A 24,379-nucleotide genomic window follows, 5' to 3' on the forward strand; every position below is an offset into this window, starting at 1 on the left:
AAACAAAGTAACCCCCTCACACTGTTTACCAACCTACACTTCTAGTTACTAGAAGATTCCACTGACTGTTCTGATAATGTAGTGTGTGAGTGTGTAGGCATTCTTAATACCAAGGCCAAGGAGCTTTCTTGTTAGGACCCTACCTCTACAGAATGAAGATACACAAGGCAACGCCTCCCCTGTATTCAACACATATCTGTAATTTGTATGTACCACCTGTCCCAAATCCTCGACTCGCGTGTGTGAGAGATGATCGTAATGAGTGCTCTCTTCCAGGAACGTCAATGCTTTCAAAGTACACGGAACAATTCACAGCTACTGAGCTTCTTTCATGCTTTCCTAGAAAAGCTGGTAGTTCCATTTCTGTATCATCCTATATCATCGGGTAAAGCAATTGTTAAGTCAGTTTTCCAACTTCACATATCAATTTCAGGGCTAATCATTTAAACAACTGAAACTGATCATTTTTTCTTAATATTCATTTACTGTAAATACCTTTCTAGAAGCCAATGCCAACTACAGGAGTTTTTCTCAACCTCATTTTACTTATGTTAATAAAGAAATAGAGGCAGTTTTAATGTTATCTTTACAGGAAAAGATATAAACTCCTGTGACTTAACTGAGATACGAAATGGAATCATCTTATCATCCATGAAAGACTAGCATGTTTGGCCATTATTTCCTGGCACATAAATAAAAATGCAAGTACTTAAGTGCCCCTAGAAACCTTCTGGTTGCATTTTTGTTTTCTTTTTCCTTTTGCTGCTTATCAATAGAGCTTTCTATCCACACTCTACGAAAATGCTTGTATCCTACCAACTTGTCCAGAGCGTGTTATCTTGAGACTGAGCATGAGAGGAAATATTAACAGGGCTTTGATTTGTGCCTTAATGTCACAAGGTCAAGATGAAAAACTTCAAACTGTGATCCTGAATTTTATTTATCAAGTTACGGAAGTGCTCTGGTACCCCACAGATGACGGAACTAACTTTCCTTAGTTCCCTTCCCGTTTATTCCAGAAATCATGCAAAAACTTCCCATCAGAGGGTTATTTCTTGGCATGAGTTCTTCAAGGATGCTGAAAGCACAGAGAGCTAGAGAATAAATAGGAATTTTAAATGAAATACTTCCCAAAACACTAAATTTGCCAAATAACGGAATGAACCTGGCCTTATTTCTGTTCGGGTCCCAGGTCGTTCGGGAGGGAGGGACTCAGAGATATCGTTACTAACCTAATTCAGATGTGAAACAGTTGGACAAAGAATGCACAAAAGCTATTTTGCTGTTTTGTGCGGGCACTAGGACTCAAGAAAGAACTGCACAGAACGTGACCAGGCTTCACCCGTCCCCGCCCCAGAGACCGGCACGGTCCTTACCATGTCCCCGGGTTGGACAGAGACGGCCACCACCACACCAGGCATCGGGGAGCGCAGAATACTGCTTGTGTCCTCAGCCGCTTTTTCCAGCATAAATTTGTTCAGTTCTGCAGCGAGTTTGGTTAAGATATGCACCTTGTACTTAAGGGAAAAAAACATATATGAGTTTAAATGATGAACTTCTCCTCAAACGTAGCATTCATTCAAAATCAGTTCTTAGCTTTTAAATTTAAATTATAACATCTTTAAAGTCAAATGGTTTTTAATTATTGTACATAAAAACAAAATATATTAGTTTGTTTCTGGCATATGTTGTGAGCCAGATATTTAAGAAATCTCTTGAAATAAGAACTACTCTAGTAACTAATTAGGGACAAATAGTAATCATTCTGTACCATTTAGAAAAACATCTCAAAACTGTATAAAGAAAACAGTGAGAATTTTCCTTGTATTCCCTTCACCATTTACAAACTTATCCCAATTAACACAAATTCTGTGAGCTGGGTCAGCCGATGGGAGAAAGGGGGTGACTCGGCCCACACACACCGGTAGATGGCAGCAGATCGCTGTCTCAAACTTCCTACTCCCCTCAAGAAAGCTGCTGTACTATATATCAATAAGTTAAGACAAAGCGTTTCAGTGTTCATTTTGGGCAAAATAATATTTAAAATTCAATTTTTTCCAGTGATATAAAATGTTATACGCACAACTGAACAAGTTAGCTTTTCTTTTTAGGCCCAGCATTACATAGTCTTTCCAATGGAACCAGATGGTTAGGGTAGATAAAGATGAAATATAATGAGAGACAATAATATCAAGATTTTAAAACCACTGAAAGAAAACGATATGCACAGCCAAGTATTCTAATGGCACCTTTTGTAGGTGGCTCTCAAACAATTAGGGGCACGCTAAAGGCAGTTTAGTCAAACAGAACATTTCCAATAAAGAGAATTTCTGCCTGGCAGGAAAAATCCTAGATCTCTACAACAAATATATGAGCCACAGTTTGGTCTATCCAAACAGAAACAAAATAAAATGGTTCGGGGAAGTGTGACTCGGTGAAGTTGGGAAGATTTCTGGATTCCTACCAGATCGCATTTCCCTTGGGTGAGACACGGCACAGAGGCACCTCCATTTGTTGGAAAAAAGCTGCTGTAACTCAAAGCCTCCTGTGGGCATCGTGAGGGCAGGGATGCAAAAGCAAAATAGAGCTTGCCCTTTGATTCGGTACAGGGTCAGCGGAAACCTCTAAGTGTGCTCTTTACAGGACTCATTTTAAAAGGGTGGGGGAGGCCCCAAAGAAGAGCTGTGATGGCCTAAGTTCCAAGCAGATTTGCAACACTGTGACAGGTTGAATAATAACATCTTTTACATGTTTCTTTACTCCTGAGTGTGTTTTGCAATCAAGACATACAAGTGTCTGCCAGTTTCTGAAGGATATGATCCTTAAGTGAAATTACAGTGCAAATAAAAGCTTTTTGCTCCTATTAAAATTCATCTGAGTCATAAGTGGCAAGGGAAAAAAGCAAGGAAAGTGCATTCTGCTGTCAGTCTAATAAACATTCTGGGCAGAGGGATATTTATCAATGATGAATTCTACCTCAAAGTCCTTCATTAAATCCATGGGGGTGGGGAGGATGGAGGGAGAGGAGAGAATATAATTGTACCAAATTGCACAGTTTTAGTATCTCTGCTCTGTCTGCCTTGGAAAAGAAAATCCAACATCACAGAAGCATCAGAGTCAACAAAAAAGTTCCTTTTCTAGCTGCATCAGCCTGAGCTGCTCCTCCCATGTGACTGACCAGCACTGGGCCCAGCTGTCTTGTTTTCAGTATCGCATATACAGATCTATTTTTTTCTTGTTTTTTGCACAATTTCACTCCAAAATGTGAACTCTAAATTCAGGGAAAGTATCTTTCTACGCTGAGGATAATATGATTTATCACATTCCACCACAGTGGATACCCTTAAAAACTAATTTTAGCTATATCACAAACAAGCCTGAATATAAATAAAGTGCAGAGATTGTACCGAGCTCCATTTCTCCCCAGAAATTACAAGATCCTAACTAAAACTAGATCCTTTTACTATTTTTATAATTTTCATATCTTTTGGATTCCTTTCTCTGTAGGACTCCTGCTTTGCTTGGAAAGAGATGTAAAAAAGTCACAAAACTCAATTCCTTTAGATGCAGTCTTTGTTATTGATGAGATGTTCCTCTTCCTTTTGTATTTGTTTATTGTTCTTAAATCTGTTTGGGGGATAAGCGACTTATTGTAATCACAAGTAAAAAATAACAACGGGGAAACGCCTCAGGAGAGGCCTTGTTGCCAATAGTTGGCTTAGAAACGACCTTTCTGAATATAAAAAGGGGAGGCAGCAAGAAGGTTCTCTTTTTAAGATTACCCTTGATGTTGTCCTGACCCCTTCAGCGTGCCCACACAAACACGCCTTCTTAAAACAACCTCTTGGCTCGCCCGTGCAGTGGTACACGAGGGCACTTGCCAGGATGGGATCTGAGTGGAGTGCAGCATATGGGCCCATCAGAATGAATTGCCTGGTGAGAACCGTAAAAGCTTTTTGATGCCCCAGAAAAGAAGTCATTTAAGAATGTACACTAGGGCTTTCAAAGCTTATGATCAAAACTGCTATTTATTGGTTTCTCTGAATTCTTAGGGGGCACAGGCAGAGCAGCCAACCAGTTGAGAGACTTCAGGAAAATGCCCTATGATGCATGCAGAGTTAGGTTTTATGGTAGGCATTTAAATATTCCGAATGGGTTCTGTAAAAACTTCCCTGGAGAGTTTTGATTTTAAGTTGTTGTTATTGTTCTCAAGCAGATAAACCACAAACTTGATTTGTTTTGGGGGTAGGAGTCCAAGATTTTAAAGGCAAGTTGACAGGACAGAGAAGCATGATCCTACAAGAAGCCAGAAGGTTCTCACCCTGCGAGGTCATGAGAAACTCCTGCTTGAGGGATTAGAAGCTGCTTGTTGGTAGAGTTGGAGTTGAGTACTTGAAGTTGAGTAGCTCTGGGTCATCAGCAGATGGAACCTCACTCTGCTGGGTTTTGGAGGTGCTCTCCAAACCACAGTTAAATAATAAGTTCTGGAAAAACACACCTAACCGTGTAAGTCAGAGCAGGTGCTCTTCAGGTGTGGCCTGGCTCCTCAACCCCTACATGACAATAATGGGAGGGATCAAGGTGTTATCTAATGACCTAATTATGGTAAAATGACGCCAGCCCAGCTCTCTAGGCAAATTAATTTTATGGTGTCTAAAATGTAAAACCATGTCTAATAAGAAAATTTCTCCCCAAAAGTTCAAAAGAAAGAAAGAAAAAGGAATCATACTAGACATGAAAGGATCAGGAAGAAAACTACAAGAGATGGACAATTAAAAGGAACACAATGGAATTGTTTTAAAAATTAACATACAGACCTTACTGTCAAACCTGATAGGAGGGGGAACGGCGGGAGCAGAGTGCTATGGTTGTTGGGGGAGAAGGTGGGAGCTGGTCACGGTCTGGGACTTGCTTAAGCAGACTTGGTTAACAAAAACATCCTGCAAGTGAGCACGCCCCCTGAGTCACGCACACACACAGCTCGTGCCCCAGAGATGGTATAGCAGCCCTCACGACTGGATGCACTCCTCCCAGAGGGTCACACAAAACACCATCTTGCTGGTTTCTGTATTAGTTCAGTACGTGCATCTCCTTATGGAGTTTAAATCCACGTGCTTCCTTCTAAGGCCTCTAGATTTACCAGCAATTTTGCACATTCCATGTGCTCACAGGTTTGTATGATTTAGAGGTCTCGGGCTCCTCGAAAGATGAATACTTCCAGTTTGCCTTACATATATGTGCAGCTGTGATTTCAGAGCCTCTAGCACGGCTCCTCCTCAAGCAGGCTCAGCTCCGGTTTCCTTTTCTACATCTTTCTTCAGCACAGTGAGGATGTGTACAGCTGAGGAACGGCTGACGATTCTTCACGCCGACTGGGGGCCATCTCACCGAGTCAAGGGGAAATGATGAACCTTAAATGATGACCCTTTACTGTGAATTATGTTACATCAATTATCTTAACGTTCTGAAGCATTGGCCAGTTACTGTACATCACTCTCACTAAGTAAACACATTTCTTCAAATACAAAGATCTCTTCTTTTTCAAAGTTTTATACTTTCTGGCCCCAAGGGTCTCCAACATTGAGCTGCGTTCTTCATTTCCACAGTGTGGCAGTGAGAGCTAACACTCAAATATTCCCCTAAAAGTCTACTTTCCTAACTCGGAGCTGGAGAAAAATCATCAATGTTTTTAAAGTGACAGAAACGACCAGCTGCAAAAAGGATGCATCTTTAAAAACATCGATGTGTCAGAAAAGTAGAGAAAAACACTAAATATAAGTTAAAATACTTAGGTGGAATTAGAATTATAATTCAACCTTGATTTCCTTTCCTAAATTCTTTGTGGGATATACAGTTAACACTTGAGGAAAACAAATAACAAGGGTTCAAAGCCATGCAAAACACATTCCCCTCTGCGTCAGCATCAGGCCCAACAAACCCAAACCAACCAAAAGCTCCGAGAAACAATACTGAAAACACACAGGACTGAAGCCTGCGGCTGTCCTTCTCCGGGAGGTACGAGCCAGGCGAAGAAGGTGAAATGAACAGACAGCTGACGCGCCTCGTACAGCAGTCACTGGAGGAGCCTGTTAGCACAATGCTGCGACAACTCCATCGGCAGTCTCAAGGTAGCTGTCAATCAGGATGCATCATTTAATACAACAGCACTCGGCGGACTTTCTCCGACAACCCATTTGACAGCATATCTACAGCTCTATTTATATCAGCGCCCAGTTGTGTTTACAATGCTGTTGTAATTAGAAAAGATGCAACAGGCAGCAATATTATTGAGATTTCCATTTTGCAGTATTGCCCTGTAAAGTGTGATCTTGCTTCACAGAGTCATGCTAAATGACAAAAGGCTATTTTCTTCAGTCTCCCAGCTCAGACAGCACTTCATTTGCAGCTACCTATAATTAGATTAATGGTGTAGTGCAGTACAAAGCAGGCCCACTTCACATCAGATAGCATATGAATTAGGACAAACACTTATTTCAATTCCAGGCAGAGAAAGCAATGACTGGGGTATTTAGCATACCCTTTATGGTGGAATGAGATGTTAATTGTGTACCATTACCTCTAAACTGCTTGCTTGTTGTATAAATCACTGTGCTAATTGATGCAGAGATAGAAATGTAGCCACAGGCAAGAAAGCAAAGGAATGAGAGCTGAAGATGGTGGATAAAGGATTATCGAGTAAAACCATATGGAGATGAGGTTCCTTTGAAACCTTTCCTTTCTGCCCAAGAGCAGGATTTCTTATAAGTACAGAAAAACTCTTGTATTAGGAAAGAAAATTTAATTTTTCATATTCCTTTTTAAAAACACAAAAGCTTTTAAAAGTTCCTGGCTGCCAGAAATCCAAATAACAGGTATGTGGAATTAATCTGAATATACACTTATAAAAACATGGAATGTAGTTTTCAAATAGTCAGAACTCCCTATCTGGGTTTTTGGCTCATGGGTTAATAAGTAACTCTTGTAAACTACTTGAAGCAGATGTTTCTGACCCATCCACAGGACAAAAATCAATTCTTTCCCAAGACTTGAAGTTGTTCTTATAGACCAAAACAAAACAGAACACAAAACGAAACTGCTGGTTTGGGTCTGTTATAGACTCTAATTACGTGCAAGCATTCATTCAGGATGTGAATCCAACAGAACAGAACCATGTCCATCTGCGGTTGAAACAGTGATTTTAACACCATCCAAAACACTGAAATCTGACTACTCCAGTTCATGATTTTACATCAATAGAAAGGAACTAGAAAGCAGATCTTTCTTCTTGTTTTTCCTAAAACTAGCAAAAATAATAAACAAAAGCACGTAATAATTTAAAAGCTTCAGTCTTATTGCAAACTGCTACTCTTCCTTTTTAAAATGTCCTATTCAGCACTCAACAGCTCTTATTAGGGTAAAATGAGCATCTCAGAAGCACCAATGTAGAAACCAAATGCTATCCTCAAAAAGTCAAACTGTTTAAAGATCCACAGATAAATGTGCTCATTGGAAGTTCGTAAATCACGTGCATGCACCCCATCTATGTGTTCACAATTTTTTTAATAGCAAAGCAACGGTAAGGTGCAAATTACTGCTGTGCACTTTTTCAAAATCAGCTGCTTGGTAATTAGCACTGTTATAACAAAATTTTACACAGAGAACAAATACAGTGGGTCAGTTAATAGTTCAAATTCTTAGCTTCAGAGTACAGTTAATACATCCATCTATCGCAAATGCACACTTGAGAAATACTATAGTTTACCTTTGTGAAATATGAATACTATGCTAACTTGCAAGACAATAAAACAATGTCCCAAGAAACTAGAATGTCTGGTTCAAGTTATCACCACTGAAACCTGAAAAAATCTATAGCTTTTTTGTTGGAGCCAACAGAACAGTTGTACTGCAACTGCAAATTCAACAGTTTAAGGTTTGGGTCATTATGCTAAATAATACTTAAAAAAAAAAAAAAAACTCTGAAGAAACATCAAGGGCCCTAGAAATGGAAACAAATGTCAGCAAAATAAATAGTATGAACTACCCCGAAATAATGCCTCCCAAGCGTGCAGCTAGGTGACACAAATGGAAGCGCAGTGAAGGAAAGATCTGGAAGCAGTGTAAGGGCCTGCGCCCAATCATTAATCACTTGTTTAGACCATTTAAAGTGGAGCAGTACAGCCTGCAGCAAAATGCCAACACGCCCTCACGAGACTCTGGTGTTAACAGGAGAAAATATATGGTTTCTGATGTTGCACCTCAGCTCCTCAGCATTCGCTCCCTTTAATTGAAAAGGCAGTTAAATACAAAGTAAACCATTCAGTTAGCTTAGCTGTTTAATGACATATAATTGATAATGTCAATATGTTGTAGTGACATAATGCCTCACTTTCAACACTCGTCCACTTACATTTATGAATTGATCTGTACTCAAGGTTTTTTTCTTTTACTGCTAAGTTGGTTCTTGAACTTTGGTCTTTTTCTGGCCCAATCAGTGTGCCACTAGGAGCCTCCATGGTAGCAATGATCTCATTAAGGTCAGTTTTTGAGGGAAGAATCACAAAAAGAAAGGTGAGAAGAAAATTCCAACAAAACAAAACCACAAAAACACATGAAGCCCATCCATTTCAGCAACTCATCTTTCCAAATTCTTGCTAAAAAAAAGGGAAAGTTTCCTTAGAGAAAAAGACGACGTATCTTAAGGCTAATATAAAAACCTCTGAAGGAATGAGGGAGTTTGCTAAGTTTGTAGGTATCTCTGGCTTGTTCTCAAAAGACAATTTCCTCTGGAGAGGAAACTATGGAGATGTCAATAATACAAATATCTAACCTAATATCCTAAGATAAGCAACTTTCTTTTTTAACAATAGTGCTGAAAATTAAGTTGAAATTAAACACTAAACCAATTAATAACATAAAGCAATTAATAACAAGATTTATTTCCTCAGTTGTGTTCCACTGAAGTTACCTTTCTTGTAGTTTGAATCACTTGTGTCTTAAACACAGACCCAAAACTGATGGAAAAAAAGAAAAGCTACTCTACAGGAAGCCAGCCCGACTCCCAGTCTGCGAGGAAGGAGAGCACTGAGAACATGTCCTCAGTGGGTTCCTGAAGGCGCAGGTCTGTTAATGGGGCTACTTCCCGGGAGCTGGGCGCTGTGGGGACGCTGTGTACAGGTGTGCCGTGATAAAGGGGCCCAGCCTCTGCTTGGCCCAGGTGCCCATAAGCTGTCTAACAAGCAGGTACATATGCCACAAAGGTAATTTGCTGGAATAAGCGGCACTTTCCCATGCACAAAGGCAAGGCCATTGACAATGCACTGTAGAGAACTCACAAAATAGAACATGTGCATTCTGTTTGATCAGGAGTCTCCATGACACCTTATGACTATAATGAATCATTTCTTTTTTACACAAGAAAAATATTATAGATCTTTGAAAGCCTTGTACTCAATTATGTAACAATACCAATATCTGTTAACAGTACAGGCTGTTTCTATTCTGTATCCTGAATTGTTTTATGTAATTACAAGTTTATAAGGTATTTGGTAAACCAGTAAGAAGGTACCTTTTTAAAGCACTGTATAATTTGGGGTACAACGAAGTGTTCTCTTGAAAATCTATAATTAGGGCAGCATCAGCTTACAGAAAAGTACAGGAAATGTTATAAAAACACAATTATGTAAATAAGCACATAGGTAGGGAAGTGTACCATTTTGCTATGGTCCCTGCCCCGCCTTTTTCCTCCTCTTCTATGTGAATTGTTCTTTGTTCGTCTCAAGTTAAAGTAATGCTGTCTATAGGGTGCAGAATAAGTGAACTCTGGGAAAAAAGATGGAGAGCTTGGCCTTCCTTTGTAGTTTCCTAAGTGGTGAGTCAACACCAGAGGCCTGGGAAGTGTGCCAATGCCAGGGACTCTTCAACTTTTGGCTTTATATTGATCTTTTAAATGATAGAATGTTTTTGCTATTATGAACTCACTGAAGAAACTCAGAATCTAATATGCCAAAATGTTGGCGTGTATTGGTCAGAAATTCAGGAACTCAAACATATAAAGATAAAGCAAACAAAACTAGAGATGATGGTAATATGGCAACTTCTAATTGTTATAATTCTAGCTCTATGATTCCACATTTGGGACTAAATAGATTAAATTCTGCAAACACTACAACCGGCTCTAAGATCAAAGAAAGGAAGTTGGTTCTGATATTAAGGGAGCTTCTAGATCAGGCAATGCAAGACTATGGTTATCCTTTCCTTAGACAATTAAATAGGTACACAGTGAATTACAGAAACAGTTTGGTTCATTCATTCAAAAACCATTTATCAAGTGAACCTGGGCAATATAAGAATGCAAAAAGAAAAAAAAAATAGGGAAAAATGGCTCCTGACCTCAAATACCATAATCTGTCCAGAGAGAAAAGACATTCATGAATGATACAATATAAATATAAACATATATATGAGTCCTACAAAGGATATGATCAATATGAGGTAGGGTTTTGATTTTAGCCTCTCAAAGAAACCCTCCTAGGTTGGGAGGCTGGTGAGAGCAATGATTTAACTTTTAGGATCTGGAATCAGATACTTATGACTTCTAACTCCACCACTTAGGAGCTTGGGAAAGTTACTTAAACTTTCTATGTCTTGGGTTCTTTTTTTATAAATTGTGGATCATAACAGTGCGTACTTCAAAAGGTTTTCGTGAGGATTAAGTGAATTCTTATATGAGGAATGCTCAGAACAGAGTAAATGCCCTATAATATTTAATAGCTATTATTACTACTGTTCTTGTTATTGTTAATACATGTCTACAGATAGAGGAGAAATTACGTGGAAAAAAATCCTCTTTTGCATACTCTACTCTGCTCAGAATACTTCTTACCACCAAATGTGTGGGCATTATCCCCACACCAAGCAATTCTCAATTCTCTTTGGACACCAACTGGGTGTTCCACAATTCAATTCAGTTCTGACACTACCAGGAGATGGTGTCAGATCCCACAGGTTAAGTGTTCAGTCCCACAAGACTGTCCCCCAATTTCAGATGCCAATCGCAAGTCCAGGTTGTCACCTATGCTTCTGACTGACTGGCTATAAATTGGAGGTTCCCACAACCCCCTCCTCAGGTTCAATACTGTGTTAGAATGGCTCACAGAACTCAGAAAACAGTTCACTTACTAGATCACTGGTTTATCATAAAAGGATACAACTTGGGAACAGCCAGATAGAAGAGGGGCACAGGGCAAGGTGTGGGGCAAGGGGTACAGAGCTTCCATTCCCTCTCCAGGCCTGTTACCTCCTTGTATTCACCATCCGGAAGCTCTCCAAACACCTTCAGTTCCAGTTTTTTATGGAGGCTTCATCACCCAGGCATGATTCATCAAATCACCAGCAATTAGTGATTAACTCAACCTCCATCCCCTCTCCCCTCCCTGGAGGTCAGGGGTGGGGCTGAAAGTTCCAACTCTGTAATCACCTGGTTGGTTCCCCTTGCCACTAGCCACCCCCTCCCCCCATCCTTAAGAAACTTTTCCCAAAAGTCACCTCATTAACATAAACTCTGGTGTGGTTGAAAGGGGCTTGTTTTAAATAAGGAGTGTCTTTTACTCCTTTATCACTCATACCACTCGGGAAATTCCAAGAGTTTTAAGAGCTCTGTGCCAGGAATGGGACAAAAACTAAACATATATTTCTTATTATAAATCACGGTATCTCAAGTGAAAATTCAGACACCAGAATTCTTGGACATTCTCCCTGAGAAGACACAGCAGGCTGCTCTGGGTAGGTCTAGAATACATCAAAACACAGGGATCTAAATCTCTCTCTCTCTCTCAAGTGCACACAAACACATAGCTTACTTAACTCTTCACACTGATTCTCCTCATTTGGAATTTCCTCTGATAATATTTTTAGCCTGATAATTTGGACTTCCATTCAATTCTCAGGAGTGTTCTTCTGACTGGAAACTTTGCCCTATCTATGCTGATCTATCACGATCTTTCCACCGACTTCGACTTCGAGTCTATGTTTCTAATTTCTCATGGCAGAAGAATTCATATTTGAGGAAATTGAGATTTACGAGAAAAAGAGAATCAGCGACTGAGTCTGTGAGTGAACTTTGAAAGCTCTTATAAAATTTAAGATGTATTTTATGGAGTTAACAATAGTTACAGGCTTGTTGTACTAGTCCTACAATAAAGAGGTGTACAGAACAAGCTAACAACCCCCGCCGCCTCCAATCCCACTCCTCTGAAGTCACGTTAACAATCTGTATTATAAATCTACTCACACAATTATATAACAATATAAACATACACATCTATTTTTACAAATACTTTTACACTAGGTAAAATAAAACAATGACAACAGTTTATTTAAAAAGGGAGAAATCCATGATATTTTGCCATTCAACATCCTTGACTCACTATAAACTTTTAAATACTGGGAGTTTAAGATAGAAAGAACTTTAGGTAACTTATTTTTCTTTTTACACACTTAGCTCATCTGAAGCAGAGGGGAAAATGCTCACATGCCCCTGTGTTGTTCCAACCCCCCTCCATAATGCACAGACTCTGCCCATGACAGCTCCAGCCAGTAGCAGAACCGGCCCAGCTGGCCCTGCCAGCCCCACTCCCCAGGCTTCAGCTCCTTTTCCCCAGGGTGTACAAGGCCCAGTGGTAAATATAAGTCCAAGGCCCTGGGTCTGCTTCCCCTGGGCGTCCCCAACCCTTCCCAAGGCTGCCTCGACAAACCTCATGCTCTGCCGTCTGCTCTGCCTCCCTCTCCTCTCAACTTTCTTGCCATTTTCTCTAATTATCCCCAACAGTGTGACTTGTTATCTGTATAGAACAGATAACTCTGCGTGGCTGCAATGACTCCATGATAATTTCCTGGAAGCCCCTGTTCTTCACTCTCATAAGAGTCTATATTTATTTCAAATACTAATATTCACACCAATCAACATAAAGCTCTCTTAGCTGTATAACTGTAACCACTCAGTGATTTTCAGAGTCTAGAGGGCCAGAAATGCCAAAAGTAATCACCAAAAGCTCTAGTCATAGCAGTTAGGATCACTACTCTGTGAACTAATTTGTAAGTGATAACTGTCTAATCAAATTGAAAAATGCCAAACTCTTTTATTATTACCATTAAATAATGCTATGTAGTAGCCCATGAAATAAGACCAGGAAGCATTTCATTTGTGCCTATAATCCAGAGACCAGGAGTACTGAATACCAGCTGTTCTTTGCTGATGAGCAATTCTGTCCTCCAGCTTGCAAGTACAGGAAAGAGAGAGCCCTCGAGAGGTGGGATGGGATGGTTGCTGCTGAGCAGCCTCATTCCATGGCATCTACCTTAGTGAATCTACTCTGGATCAGGGTCTGGGCCTCTGTTTCACAGGCTTAGGTAGGAGACTTCCTCTATAAGCTTAGAATGGATCATTCTCAGCTAGATGGATTCGCTTGTCAAGCTCACAAGAAATTGATGTATAAACCATCTTACCAATTTACGATCAGAAAAGTACTTATGAAGGGACTAGCACATCCCCTACTGTGGGTACATAACTTATAGTCAGTGGTTGTTTGATAAACATGGAATCAGAAGAAGAGGCATCAGCTGACCTTAAGCAGTGCTCTCCACTAAGATAGTATGAGCAGTGCTTCTCAAACTAAAAGCATCAAAACTCACCTGGAGAGCTGCTTAGAACACAGATTGCTGGGCCCTACCTCCTAAGTTTCTGATTCAGGACTGGGCTGGGGCTTGCGTTTCTAACAAGTTCCCAGGAAATAGCTGAAACTACTGGTCTGGACAACACTTGAAGAAGTAGGGGCATAAGGCACCCTCCTCTACTACCGGGATAGCCTTTCCAAGGGGACTGCCTTAGACCATCTGAGCTGCTGTAACAGAACACCAGACTGGGTGGCTTATAAACATTAATATTATAAGCATTTATTTCTCACAATTCTGAAGTTGGGAAGTCCAAGATCAAGGCACTGACACATTTGGTGTCTGGTGAGAGCTTGCTTCCTGGTTCATAGATGGCCATCTTTTTGCTCTGTCCTCATATGGTAGAAGGGGCAAGTGATTTCTCTGGGGTCCCTTTTATAAGGGCACTAATGCCATTCATGACCCAATCACCTCCCAAAGGCCCCACCTCTGAAAACCATCACATTGGGGGTTAGGTTTCAACATAAGAATCTGGGGGAGGACACAAATATTCTGCCCATAACAGGGACTTCAGTTCATGTCCTTTGAGAAACCCTTCTTTCCCTAGACTCAGCTGAACATACGCTGTTCAAGAATGCTTCTTCGATTCTTGATCTAAGTAGAAAAATCTTCTTCTGTGTGACATATTCTTTCTTCATATACGATAATCATTGATAAACCTAAGAAGTTATGAGTATAGGGCTGTTACTCTATAAAACTAGGGTTCAGATCCTAACTTTATGTGGCCTATCATATGTTACCTCATTTTCTAGCTTCATTTCCTCATCCATTAAATAGGGGAGAATATTGCTGGTCTTGTAGAATTTTTTTCTAACTGTGGTAAAAAACTTGTAGACCTATTTTAAGATTTGAATAAGATAATTTTAAGATTTGAATGGAACTATCTGCCACAATTCCCAGCACGCAAAGTGCCCAGTGAATGGCAGCGTTACCATGACTCTTGTTATGAACTGAATTGTCTCCCCAAAATTCACATGCTGAAGCCCTAACCCCCAATGTGACTGTATGTGGAGACAGGGCCTTTAAGGAGGTAATTAAGGTTACATGAGGTCATAAGCGTGGGGCTCTAATGCAATAGGACTGGTGCCCTTATAAAAGGAGAAAGAGACACCAGCACACACATTCAGAGGAAAGACCATGTGAGGACACAGCAAATAAGGATGGCTATCTGCAAGCCAAGGAGAGAGGTCCCAGAAGAAACCAAACCTGCTCACACCTTAATCTTGGACTTCCAGACTCCAGAAATGTGAGGAAATAAATTTCTGCAGTTTAAGCCACCCATCTGTGGTACTTTGTTACCACAGCCTGAGCTGACTAATAACCCTGCTCACAGAAGGAACATCTTTAATGTATCTTTTGCATACATTCAATCTTGCCCATTTGATGTTTCAAGATTTTGAAAGTATTTCAGGGTCTACAATTACTCTCCCATTAATTTTTCTTTGACCCCAATGTTGCTGTCCCTGAATTAGATCATATACATTATTAGAAGGGTGAGATTAGAGAAAGAAACACATTAAAATAGATTGAAGTCCTCTCTGGTTTCATAAGTAACCTGAGGTTGGAGAACGCTACTGGGCTCAAAGTATCTTCTGGACAGGGGTTCTCTTTAAATGTTTACAGATGTTAGATGGGCTGAAACCATCCATAATGCCCAATAGCTGGGCAATTGGAGGAGTATTCATTTGATCTCTTGGTTTATTAGAAACTATGGGGAAGCTAAAAAGTCTTAGAAAAGTTGGCACGGTAACTTCAAATGGAATACACATGTTATTACACAAAGTTATTAAGTACAAATCCCTTGAAAATAAAATTTAATATTAAAAAAATTGTAATATATCCCAAGGAGAATTCTAGTCTCAACACATGACAACAGATATAAGTGCTAGATCACTATTGCCTTTGGTCTGGCATCTTCAAGAGGAAATTATACACTGAACAAGTTTGACTTTTATTTCACTTTCAACCTTTCTACAATCTTATTAGAATATGGCGAGTCTGGTAACTCCATTCATTTTAAAACAAATCGCCTCAATCTGAAGAAGGTGCTAGGAGAAAGCGGATTGAACCAGATTGTTTAGCTCTTCTCCTGGACAGTGGGACTCCATTCTTGCCAAATTTCTTACTTCAATTAAGTTCAGAGGTAGAGTGATCTGAGGATAGGTTTCAAATATTGTCTACCTAATCTTTAAAAAACATGAATGTATTACTCATTCCCCCTGAATGACAGAAGCATGATTTAATTGAATATCCCTTCAAACCTCTATGTTAGAGACTCTTTACTTGGGGAAAATAAAATACTACCACCTCCAGAGAAGTCTCAGGCAACCTATGAATCAGTAACACACAAAATATTTCTTTCCTGGCTTCTTCTGTGTTTTGAAAATTGTCATCTGTGAAAGAAAACAGTTTTTTTTAATGTCACATATATTTAAGATTTGTTTACATCAGGATGTATGACCAAGTGCACATGAGCTTTGGTCTTATTTTTGTCACTCAACATGATGGGACAAACATGCTTCTTTGTGGCAAAGTGCTCTGCAGTGGAAGTGTGGATGCAAAAACGATCAGTCTATCTTGGAAACACTGGCCACCCATGCTCTTTATCATGAGAAAGCATGAGATGAAAGGCTGGAACTAACTTTACTGAAATATAACTCGTCCCAACATAAAAGTCTGTCTTGAGGCATCCTACAGGCTCGCCTAGTACCCTGCCAAATAAAAGAGGTCGACCAGTACTGGAAAGATGAGGATGAAGCCACGTGGCCTAAAAACAGTGATGCCTGGGCCAGAAACAAAATGAGAACAGTATCTCTGTCAAACATTAAAAGTCATCACCCTCAGAATTACAAGTATTTCACTAATATCTTATATCTCAGGGAATGGGTAGACACACCATTTCTCTCTGCCAAACACTCCAATGGGACGATGACTATCTTTCTCAGGCAATAAACTCTAGTTTCCACCCATATGTGAACACTGAAGCTGACAAAGGAAAAAACTGTATTTTCTAAGCCTCTTTTGGGAACAGCAAAGGCTGTTGATGTTTTAGAAGTGGTGAAGCAGTTCTGTGCTGAGCAATGGAAGCAAACTCTTAGTGTTCTATGCATAGACTGCACACCTTTGATGTCTACCTGTGACAGGTAGAAAAGCCTCCACTTGTCACCCCAACTCATGGTTTTCCACAATGGCATGAATGGACAGCAATGATTTTGCCTACAATGTTGATGGAAGTCTTGTCTGCTGTCATTGCCAAGTTCTCAGAACCAGAGAATTGAGTCAGTGCCTTGTTAAAAGGTTTTGACAATGTATGGGGGCAGCATACAATTTTTTTCTCTACAATAAAGAAGTATGCTAACATAATACAGTAGAATCTTTAAACTACTCCCATCCCAGAAATAGCACTCTGAAACAGTTCAAGAGGGAGGAGTTAATTTTTAAACATACTTAAAGAATACAGTTGGTAATGGAATATTATTCAGCCATAAAAAGGAATGAAGTTCTGATACATGCTACAATGAACGAACCACAAAAAATATTATGCTAAGTAAAGGAAGCCAAACACAGAAAGTGACATATTATATGATTCCATTTATATGAAACATCTAGAATAGGGAAATCCCGAAACAGAAAGTAGACTAGAGGCTGCCAGAGGCTGGGGAGAGAGGGGAATGAGGAGTGACTGCTTAGAGGGTTTAGAGTTTCCTTTTGGAGGGATGAAAATGTGTTGGAACTTGATAGAGACGACAACATTGTGAAGGTACTAAATGCCATTGAATAGTACATTTTTAAATGGTTAATGGTTAATTTTATGTTTTGTGAATTTTAACTCAATTAAAAAAAAAATACATTTGGCCACATGAATGTTGTAAAGCTTTCATTTCAAGGCTCTTTAGTTACGTGTATGGATGCTAGCTGATTTGTGGCTTGCCTCCCTCTCTCTGTTTGTTTTGTTTTTGTATGAGTTCTCAAATGGACAGTAACAACCTCCACAAGGTAGGGATCATAGTGTCTGGTACATAGAAGACACTCAATATTGTGGATGAAAAAGAAAAGAATCTATAATCTTTTCAGCCATGCTATATATGTCTCCACCCAAGAAGAAGAGGCAAAAAGCAGGTAACTATGAAAAGTTCCAACGCTGAAGAATGAGATTCCATGTACCTCAAACTTGGTAATTTCTCTTAGGAAGAAATTTATGGGGTATTGGAAACCTCGAAGAATTCTTTTGAAAATTTATTTTTGCCTAGACATCATTGAAATTTAGACAGAGGCTCATAATCCTTTTCTTGTTGACAGTATCACTAATGTTCACCTTGCAAAGATGACCTCACTGACAGGAGAACAAATGAAATTTATTTGGCATGAATTTAATTTGAAGACTCTTGGAAATTACAGCAGTTTCTTGACAGGAGCCTGGAAAAGTCCTGGCCACTCTGACTGCATCTGCTACCTCATGCCTGGGTAAATCAGCACATGTTGCCAATAAAATAAAAATTTTAAATTGGCTGAGTGTCAAAGAAAAGAGAGAGGCTATACTGCTTTACCATTCCACAATTTTAACTTCTTATGCAAGTCGAAGAATAGCAGGCTTCTCAGATACGTACTTCAGAGCCAAATTCAAGTTGATTTTTTGTTTTGTTTGCACAATTTTTCATATTTTTATTTTCATTAATTTTTACACTAAAAAAACGAGAGAAAAAAGGACCATTTTTTTTGCAAAGAATTTTTGTCTTCTATGAGAAGGAAATCAATTTCTGGTGCAATAAAATAAATTGTACATCCTGATTAACTTCAGTGACTATCAAGTACTGATATTTTCCCCCTAATGCCCCACTTTTCTGCTGTTTTTGGCTCTGTGTTAATTGGGGGAGAGAGAACTATGGAATTCAGGGACAAAATGGACCCCACAAATCCTGAGAGAGAGCATGGCCTCTGCTTCCAGCTTCTTGTGAGACCTCATGCACTGGGATTTCCATCTTGGGATTCCGTGATCTGAGAAATCAATCCTAGAACTCAAGTTGCTAACCACTGTAGTTTCCTGAACACATTATGCAGTTTCATGGCTCCATGGCTATGTTCATGGTACTGTATCCTTCTAGAATATCCTCCCCATTTTCCTTTGCTTCACTGACTCATAACCATTCCTTAAGTCACAGTTGACGTGTCATCAACTCAGTGAGTCTTCCCCGGACTCCATTTACTGGCTCCCCTGGCACCCTGGCTATCTATCTGTCTTATCTACCATATTACGTTGGAATTACCAGTTTAAGTGTCTATTTCCTTTACCAGACGAATAGAAAAAGGAAAAGTAGTAACTTTACATTGGAGAAACTGGACAAGCACCACCTTAACCAAGAAATCACAGTAATGTCACCAGTAATAGGACAAACAGAAACATGTGCCTCCCGATATGATATACTGAGAAGATACAACATCACTTTCGTGGCATTCCTGCTAAAAATTTATAACTTAAGCTGATTATAAGGAAACACCAGACAAACCTAAATGAGGGACATCTGACAAAATAAGTCGCCTGTCCTAAAACACGTATAGGTCACCAAAAACAAAGACAGACTGAGGAACTGTTCTAGATTAAAGGAGACTAAAAGGACATGAAAATAAATGCAATGTGTGATTCTGAATTACATCCTGGACCAGAAACAGTTTTTTTCTTTTCCTATAAAAGATATTAGTAGGAAAACTAGCAAAATTTGAAAGGCTTGTAGATTAGACAATAGTACTGTATCAGTGTTAATTTCCTACACTGTGGTTATATAAGGGAATGTAGTTGATGTGTCTTTAGGAAATACACAGAAGTATTGTTAGCAACTTACTGAAATGGTTCAGAGAAAAACAGAGAGACAGAACACAATAAAGCAACCATGATAAAATGTTAACATTTGGGGAATTGGTTAAATTATATGGAAATCTTTGTACTATTTTTGCAGCTTTTCTGTAAGTCTTCAGGTATATCAAGATAAGTTAAAAAATTTTAAAGTAAAAAACATACAGAAAAATTTCCTTTTAGGTGAGAATAGTAAAGTATGGGACTAGAAATGTGTATGCTATGTGCCCACCCTGCAGCACACCAGCCAGTGCCTGACCAGAGGAGGTGCACTGAGAAAATCTGCAGTAATTACTGTTAAAGTGAAATCAGTGGTTACACAGAGTGCTAACTGGAAGTGGGCAAATTTCCAGGTCACTGACATTATCTCCCAAATTAACCCAACAAACTGGACAGCAGAGCAGTAAAAGGTATGTTCTTTACTGTGCAGTAATAAGTGAGAAGCAAGATCACTGCAAATAACACTGAGCTGTCTACTAGCTGTACAAATAAATAGTTTTTCCACAAGCTTTACAAACTAAAAAATACCCATCTCCACCTTAAAGGCAATCATCCTACAAACACCCTACACAAAATCTAAGGGACGATACATTGTACTAGGATTACAATTTGTAGTCTATTGATGTTCATTGCCAGCAGCAGTATCATCTCCATGGGGCTGGTGATTTCAGAGAGCTGGCATTTTCTATGACAAGATTAAATTAACTGTACTAGCTATAGGGCTGTGAAACGAAGAAGAATAAGACTTCATGTCTGCCATCAGGAAGTTTACCCTCACATCTGAGGAACATGCACATGTAGAGGTAAGTCGTGGGACGAGGCATAATGTGGAGACTAGTGAGAGATGTGAGAGCTGCAAGGGAGCTCTCTATAAACACCTCCGTGTAGGGAAAGGAATCCATTTATTGGCCCAGCCACAGAAGACGCTTATAGGAAGGCAGATTTCAACTCAACATAAGGAAACAATTTTTTTTTTTTTTTTTTTAAGTCTTTTTTGTGTGTGCGTGCGTGTGAGGAAGATCAGCCCTGAGGTAACATCCATGCTAATCCTGCTCTTTTTGCTGAGGAAGACCGGCTCTGAGCTAACATCTATTGCCAATCCTCCTCCTTTTTTTTTTCCCCCAAAGCCCCAGTAGATAGTTGTATGTCATAGTTGCACATTCTTCTAGTTGCTGTATGTGGGACGCGGCCTCAGCATGGCCGGAGAAGCGGTGCGTTGGTGCGTGCCCGGGATCCAAACCCGGGCCGCCAGTAGCGGAGCACACGCACTTAACCGCTAAGCCACGGGGCCAGCCCAGGAAACAATTTCTAACAGAGCTCTCCAACAGCAGAATAGGTGGCCTTGTGAAGTAGTGAGCCTCTCAGTATTGAATATATTCAAGTATATCCAAGATATACTCTTCAAGTACTACAAGAATCTAAGATTCTTACATCATCTAGGCTCAATCTAGAAACATTGAAGGTCGAGTTTCTCAAGGGCAGCATCTCTCGCCTCTACCCACTAGATGTCATAGCACTCCCCTCCCAGTTGTGACAGCCAAAAATGTCTCCAGATATTGCCAAATGTCCCCTGGGTTGGGGGGGGGATGCCCCCAGCTGAGGCACTCCTAACAGCAAATTTCTCTGAGTCTGTGTGTTGAGAAAATGAAATACAACAGAATTTCAGAGAGGGAGGACTTAGGAGAAGGTAGGATTTGAGATAAATCTTGGAGTAAAATAATTCTGAAGAAGGGTAGAGGAAACAGTGAACTTCCTTGGACAGAGATGGTATGAGTCAAGGTGTGGAGGAGGTGGGAAAGAACAAGGCTGTAACGGGATCATTAGGAAGCCAGCCGGCCAAGCACAAGACTAGAATTATTTGTAACATTGTAATGTGTTGAAGGAATTTCCAATCTAAAGTCAAGGTTGCTTAGGTTGGCATCTCCACCTATTCATGTCATAGGAAAGTTAATGTTGAATGCAGTCCTGGAAAAGACCATGTCCTGGGAGATGCTGGGGTGCTGGAGCATTAGGCAACACACCATATTATCTACTCCTCCATTTTCAGAAATATTAAATGTTTGCTTTCGTATCTGCCATTGCTCTCTACATCTGAATGACACAGATGACTCTCATCTTAAAGTCTACTTTAAAGAGAAGCTGAAAGCAAGCAAGTGGGGGCTAGGGAGGAGGGGAATAGCACTCACCAGGCCCCGGACTGAAATGCATCATCTTTCCTGAAAAGATGGTAGAATGTTAACATTCTGCAATATTCAAGCAATGCTCATGTGCCAAGAAGGTTGGAATCTGCAAATGTATAGATGACCAATACTTCAGTCTTTATTTTGTTTGGTTCTATATATCCAAACCTGGACCACAAGAGGGTTTTCTCAAGTCACACTGAGTGTGTGAGAGAACTGGGGCTGTGGCATCGATGGGGCACAGAGTTTGATCAAGGCTAGCATTAGCCTTAAGAACCAAGCTACCTTCGAATGGGTTGGTTCTTCTCTTGGTGTGGGGCTCAGCTGTACTCAGAAAGGCTCTGAAAGGGCTCATGTTCAGAAGGTCTGTTGGAATCTTGAAGGCTCTACCAGGGACACTTCTGGTGCACCCCCTCTGGTTAGGCACTGGCTGGTGGTGCAGGAGAGCGGTTAACTTACACCCTGTGTCTATCCAAGAGGCCTCTGGCTGTCTCAGAATGCCAAGAGAGTCCTCACTTGTGGTCAGAAGTTGAGGTGGGCCAGCTCTAGGGCTCGTACGTGCACTCAACTGTGTGAGACAGCAAACACTCTTCTACTGATTCCACTGTCTTTTGCTGTGTAGAAAAATGACAGTCTATTTGAGCACCTACTGAGGAGCAGAAAACTGTGGGCTTTTTGTAAGAAACATATCGAACCACCTCCTCTCCAAGCAAATGAACCTTTTCTAAGTAATTCTTCCCCTGCATTCCAGAAAACTTCTGAAATGTGACCTCCAACTGACCTTTGCCAGTTTCTTTATGGGTAATAATTCTGCATCACTCTTGAGAGTCATCTACTGTTTCCACTTGATCTTTCAGGGTGGATGAGAAGACACTTGATTTGCCTTTATTTAGGCTCATAGTCACTAAAATATTTTTATTTTAAAAAATAGAGAAAAAGAGACCAAAATATTTACATTTAGAGGAGATTTAAAATAGAAGCGTTACAAATGCAAATGAGTTTGTACAAACGGAGAGCTTTCAATCCGGGCCTCCTGCTGAGCCAGCCACTAAAATGCAGCACCTTCTGCCAAGCATCTCACATTAAATGGAGGAGCTTTCTCGAGGGCTGAAAAAAAGTTATTAAGAGTGTGAGCTCTGGCCATTATTTCACAATTGAGTTAACCTCTATCCCAAGGGCAACATTTTGCAGCTGTTTGCAGTGAGTCAGTACTTTCTTTTCATTCTTTCCTTTTTTTATTCTTTTTTTCTTCTACTTGGGTAAATTACCCTTTACATTTTTGCCTGTGACTAGAGGCATCAGAACAAAGTTCAGGTTCACTTCTTGCTGTTGTGAATAGCTGTCTGCTTTTTAAAAGGCAAAAATGGGGGCCGGCCCGGTGGCGCACGCGGTTAAGTGCGCGCGCTCCGCTGCGGCGGCCCGGGGTTCGCTGGTTCGGATCCCGGGCGCGCACCGACGCACTGCTTGGCAGCCATGCTGTGGCGGCGTCCCATATAAAGTGGAGGAAGATGGGCACGGATGTTAGCCCGGGGCCGTCTTCCTCAGCAAAAAAAGAGGAGGATTGGCAGATGTTAGCACAGGGCTGATCTCCTCACAAAAAATAAATAAATAAATAAATAAAAGGCAAAAATGGAAATGGCAGACTCATGTGATGTTAATTCATTCGAATTAAAATTACAAACTAATCGATAGACAAGTCACATACACACAAAATAAGCAGCAATGCCACTTCGAGGTGACTGAAACATCACTTCTCAGACGGTATTTAGTGGTTATGTTTATAATTTAGTCTCGTAACATACATGTTACATATGTTACGAGACTAAACGAGAGTCTAGTACGAGAATTAGCAATATTTGCTTGTTGAGAATACTTGGTATACTCTGCACCAGGCATACAAAAGAGACCCATCACAAGAGTGAGTATTTCTCACAATGCTTGAGATTGTATAGACCAGTGGTTCTCAGAGCAGGGTCCCCTGACTAGCAGCATCGGCGGGAACTTGTTAGAAATGCAGATTTTCAGGCCCCGCACCAGATTTAAGGAGTCTAAGGAATCGGGAATTCTGAGGGTGGAGCTCCCACCAGCCCTTGAGGTGACTCGGATGCACCCTCAGGGTGGTGGCGGCTAAGGGGTCTCTGGGCCGGACAGCCTGGGCTCGGTGTTTGAATCCACTCCCTGTGCGCTCTCATTGTCTCACTTTCTTCACCAGTAAAACTGAGATAATGATAGTAACCTATCTAGCATATAGGATTGCTGTGAGGACGAAAGTAGTTAGTAAGTATAAAATGTTTACAGTGGTTGCCTGGGGCTGGTGGTGGGAGCAGAGATTGGCTGCAAACAGGCAGAAAGGAACTTTTGGGGTGATGGAAATGTTCTAAAGCTGAATTGTAGTGACAGTTGCACAGCTCTATAAATTTACTAAAAATCATTGAATTATAACTTACAAGGAGTGAATGTTATTGTCTATAAAGTACTTTAGTTGAACATAAAAATGTTTAGAAGAGTGCCTGGTTCATAGTATCAGATGTTGGTTTTTACCATTTAAGCCATTCAAACAGATTTATCAAATTGTACATGTTCTAAAAGGAACTAACCTCCTTTCAAAGAGTGAGGGTCTTAT

The 24,379-nt window shown here is 40.3% G+C and overlaps 1 protein-coding gene across 5 annotated transcripts in view; it reads right to left on the reverse strand.

Annotated features, from left to right (window-relative positions):
- Positions 1-24,379, reverse strand: part of ITGBL1 (integrin subunit beta like 1) — a 1,366,350-nt gene that overhangs the window by 956,297 nt on the left and 385,674 nt on the right. For 2 of the 5 annotated variants that reach the window (XM_004423143.3, XM_087435886.1), the window contains one exon: positions 1,377-1,517. The exons of 2 other annotated variants lie outside the window; for them this stretch is intronic. In XM_004423143.3, the coding sequence (XP_004423200.1) occupies positions 1,377-1,517 (141 nt within the window). Of the gene's footprint in view, positions 1-1,376; positions 1,518-4,321; positions 5,412-24,379 lie in introns of those variants that run through there. One more of the 5 variants, XM_087435885.1, reaches the window with a different exon arrangement.

This window comes from Ceratotherium simum, chromosome 10 (assembly GCF_057802395.1).
Source record: "Ceratotherium simum simum isolate JZ-2026a chromosome 10, ASM5780239v1, whole genome shotgun sequence".
Taxonomy (NCBI): domain Eukaryota; kingdom Metazoa; phylum Chordata; class Mammalia; order Perissodactyla; family Rhinocerotidae; genus Ceratotherium; species Ceratotherium simum.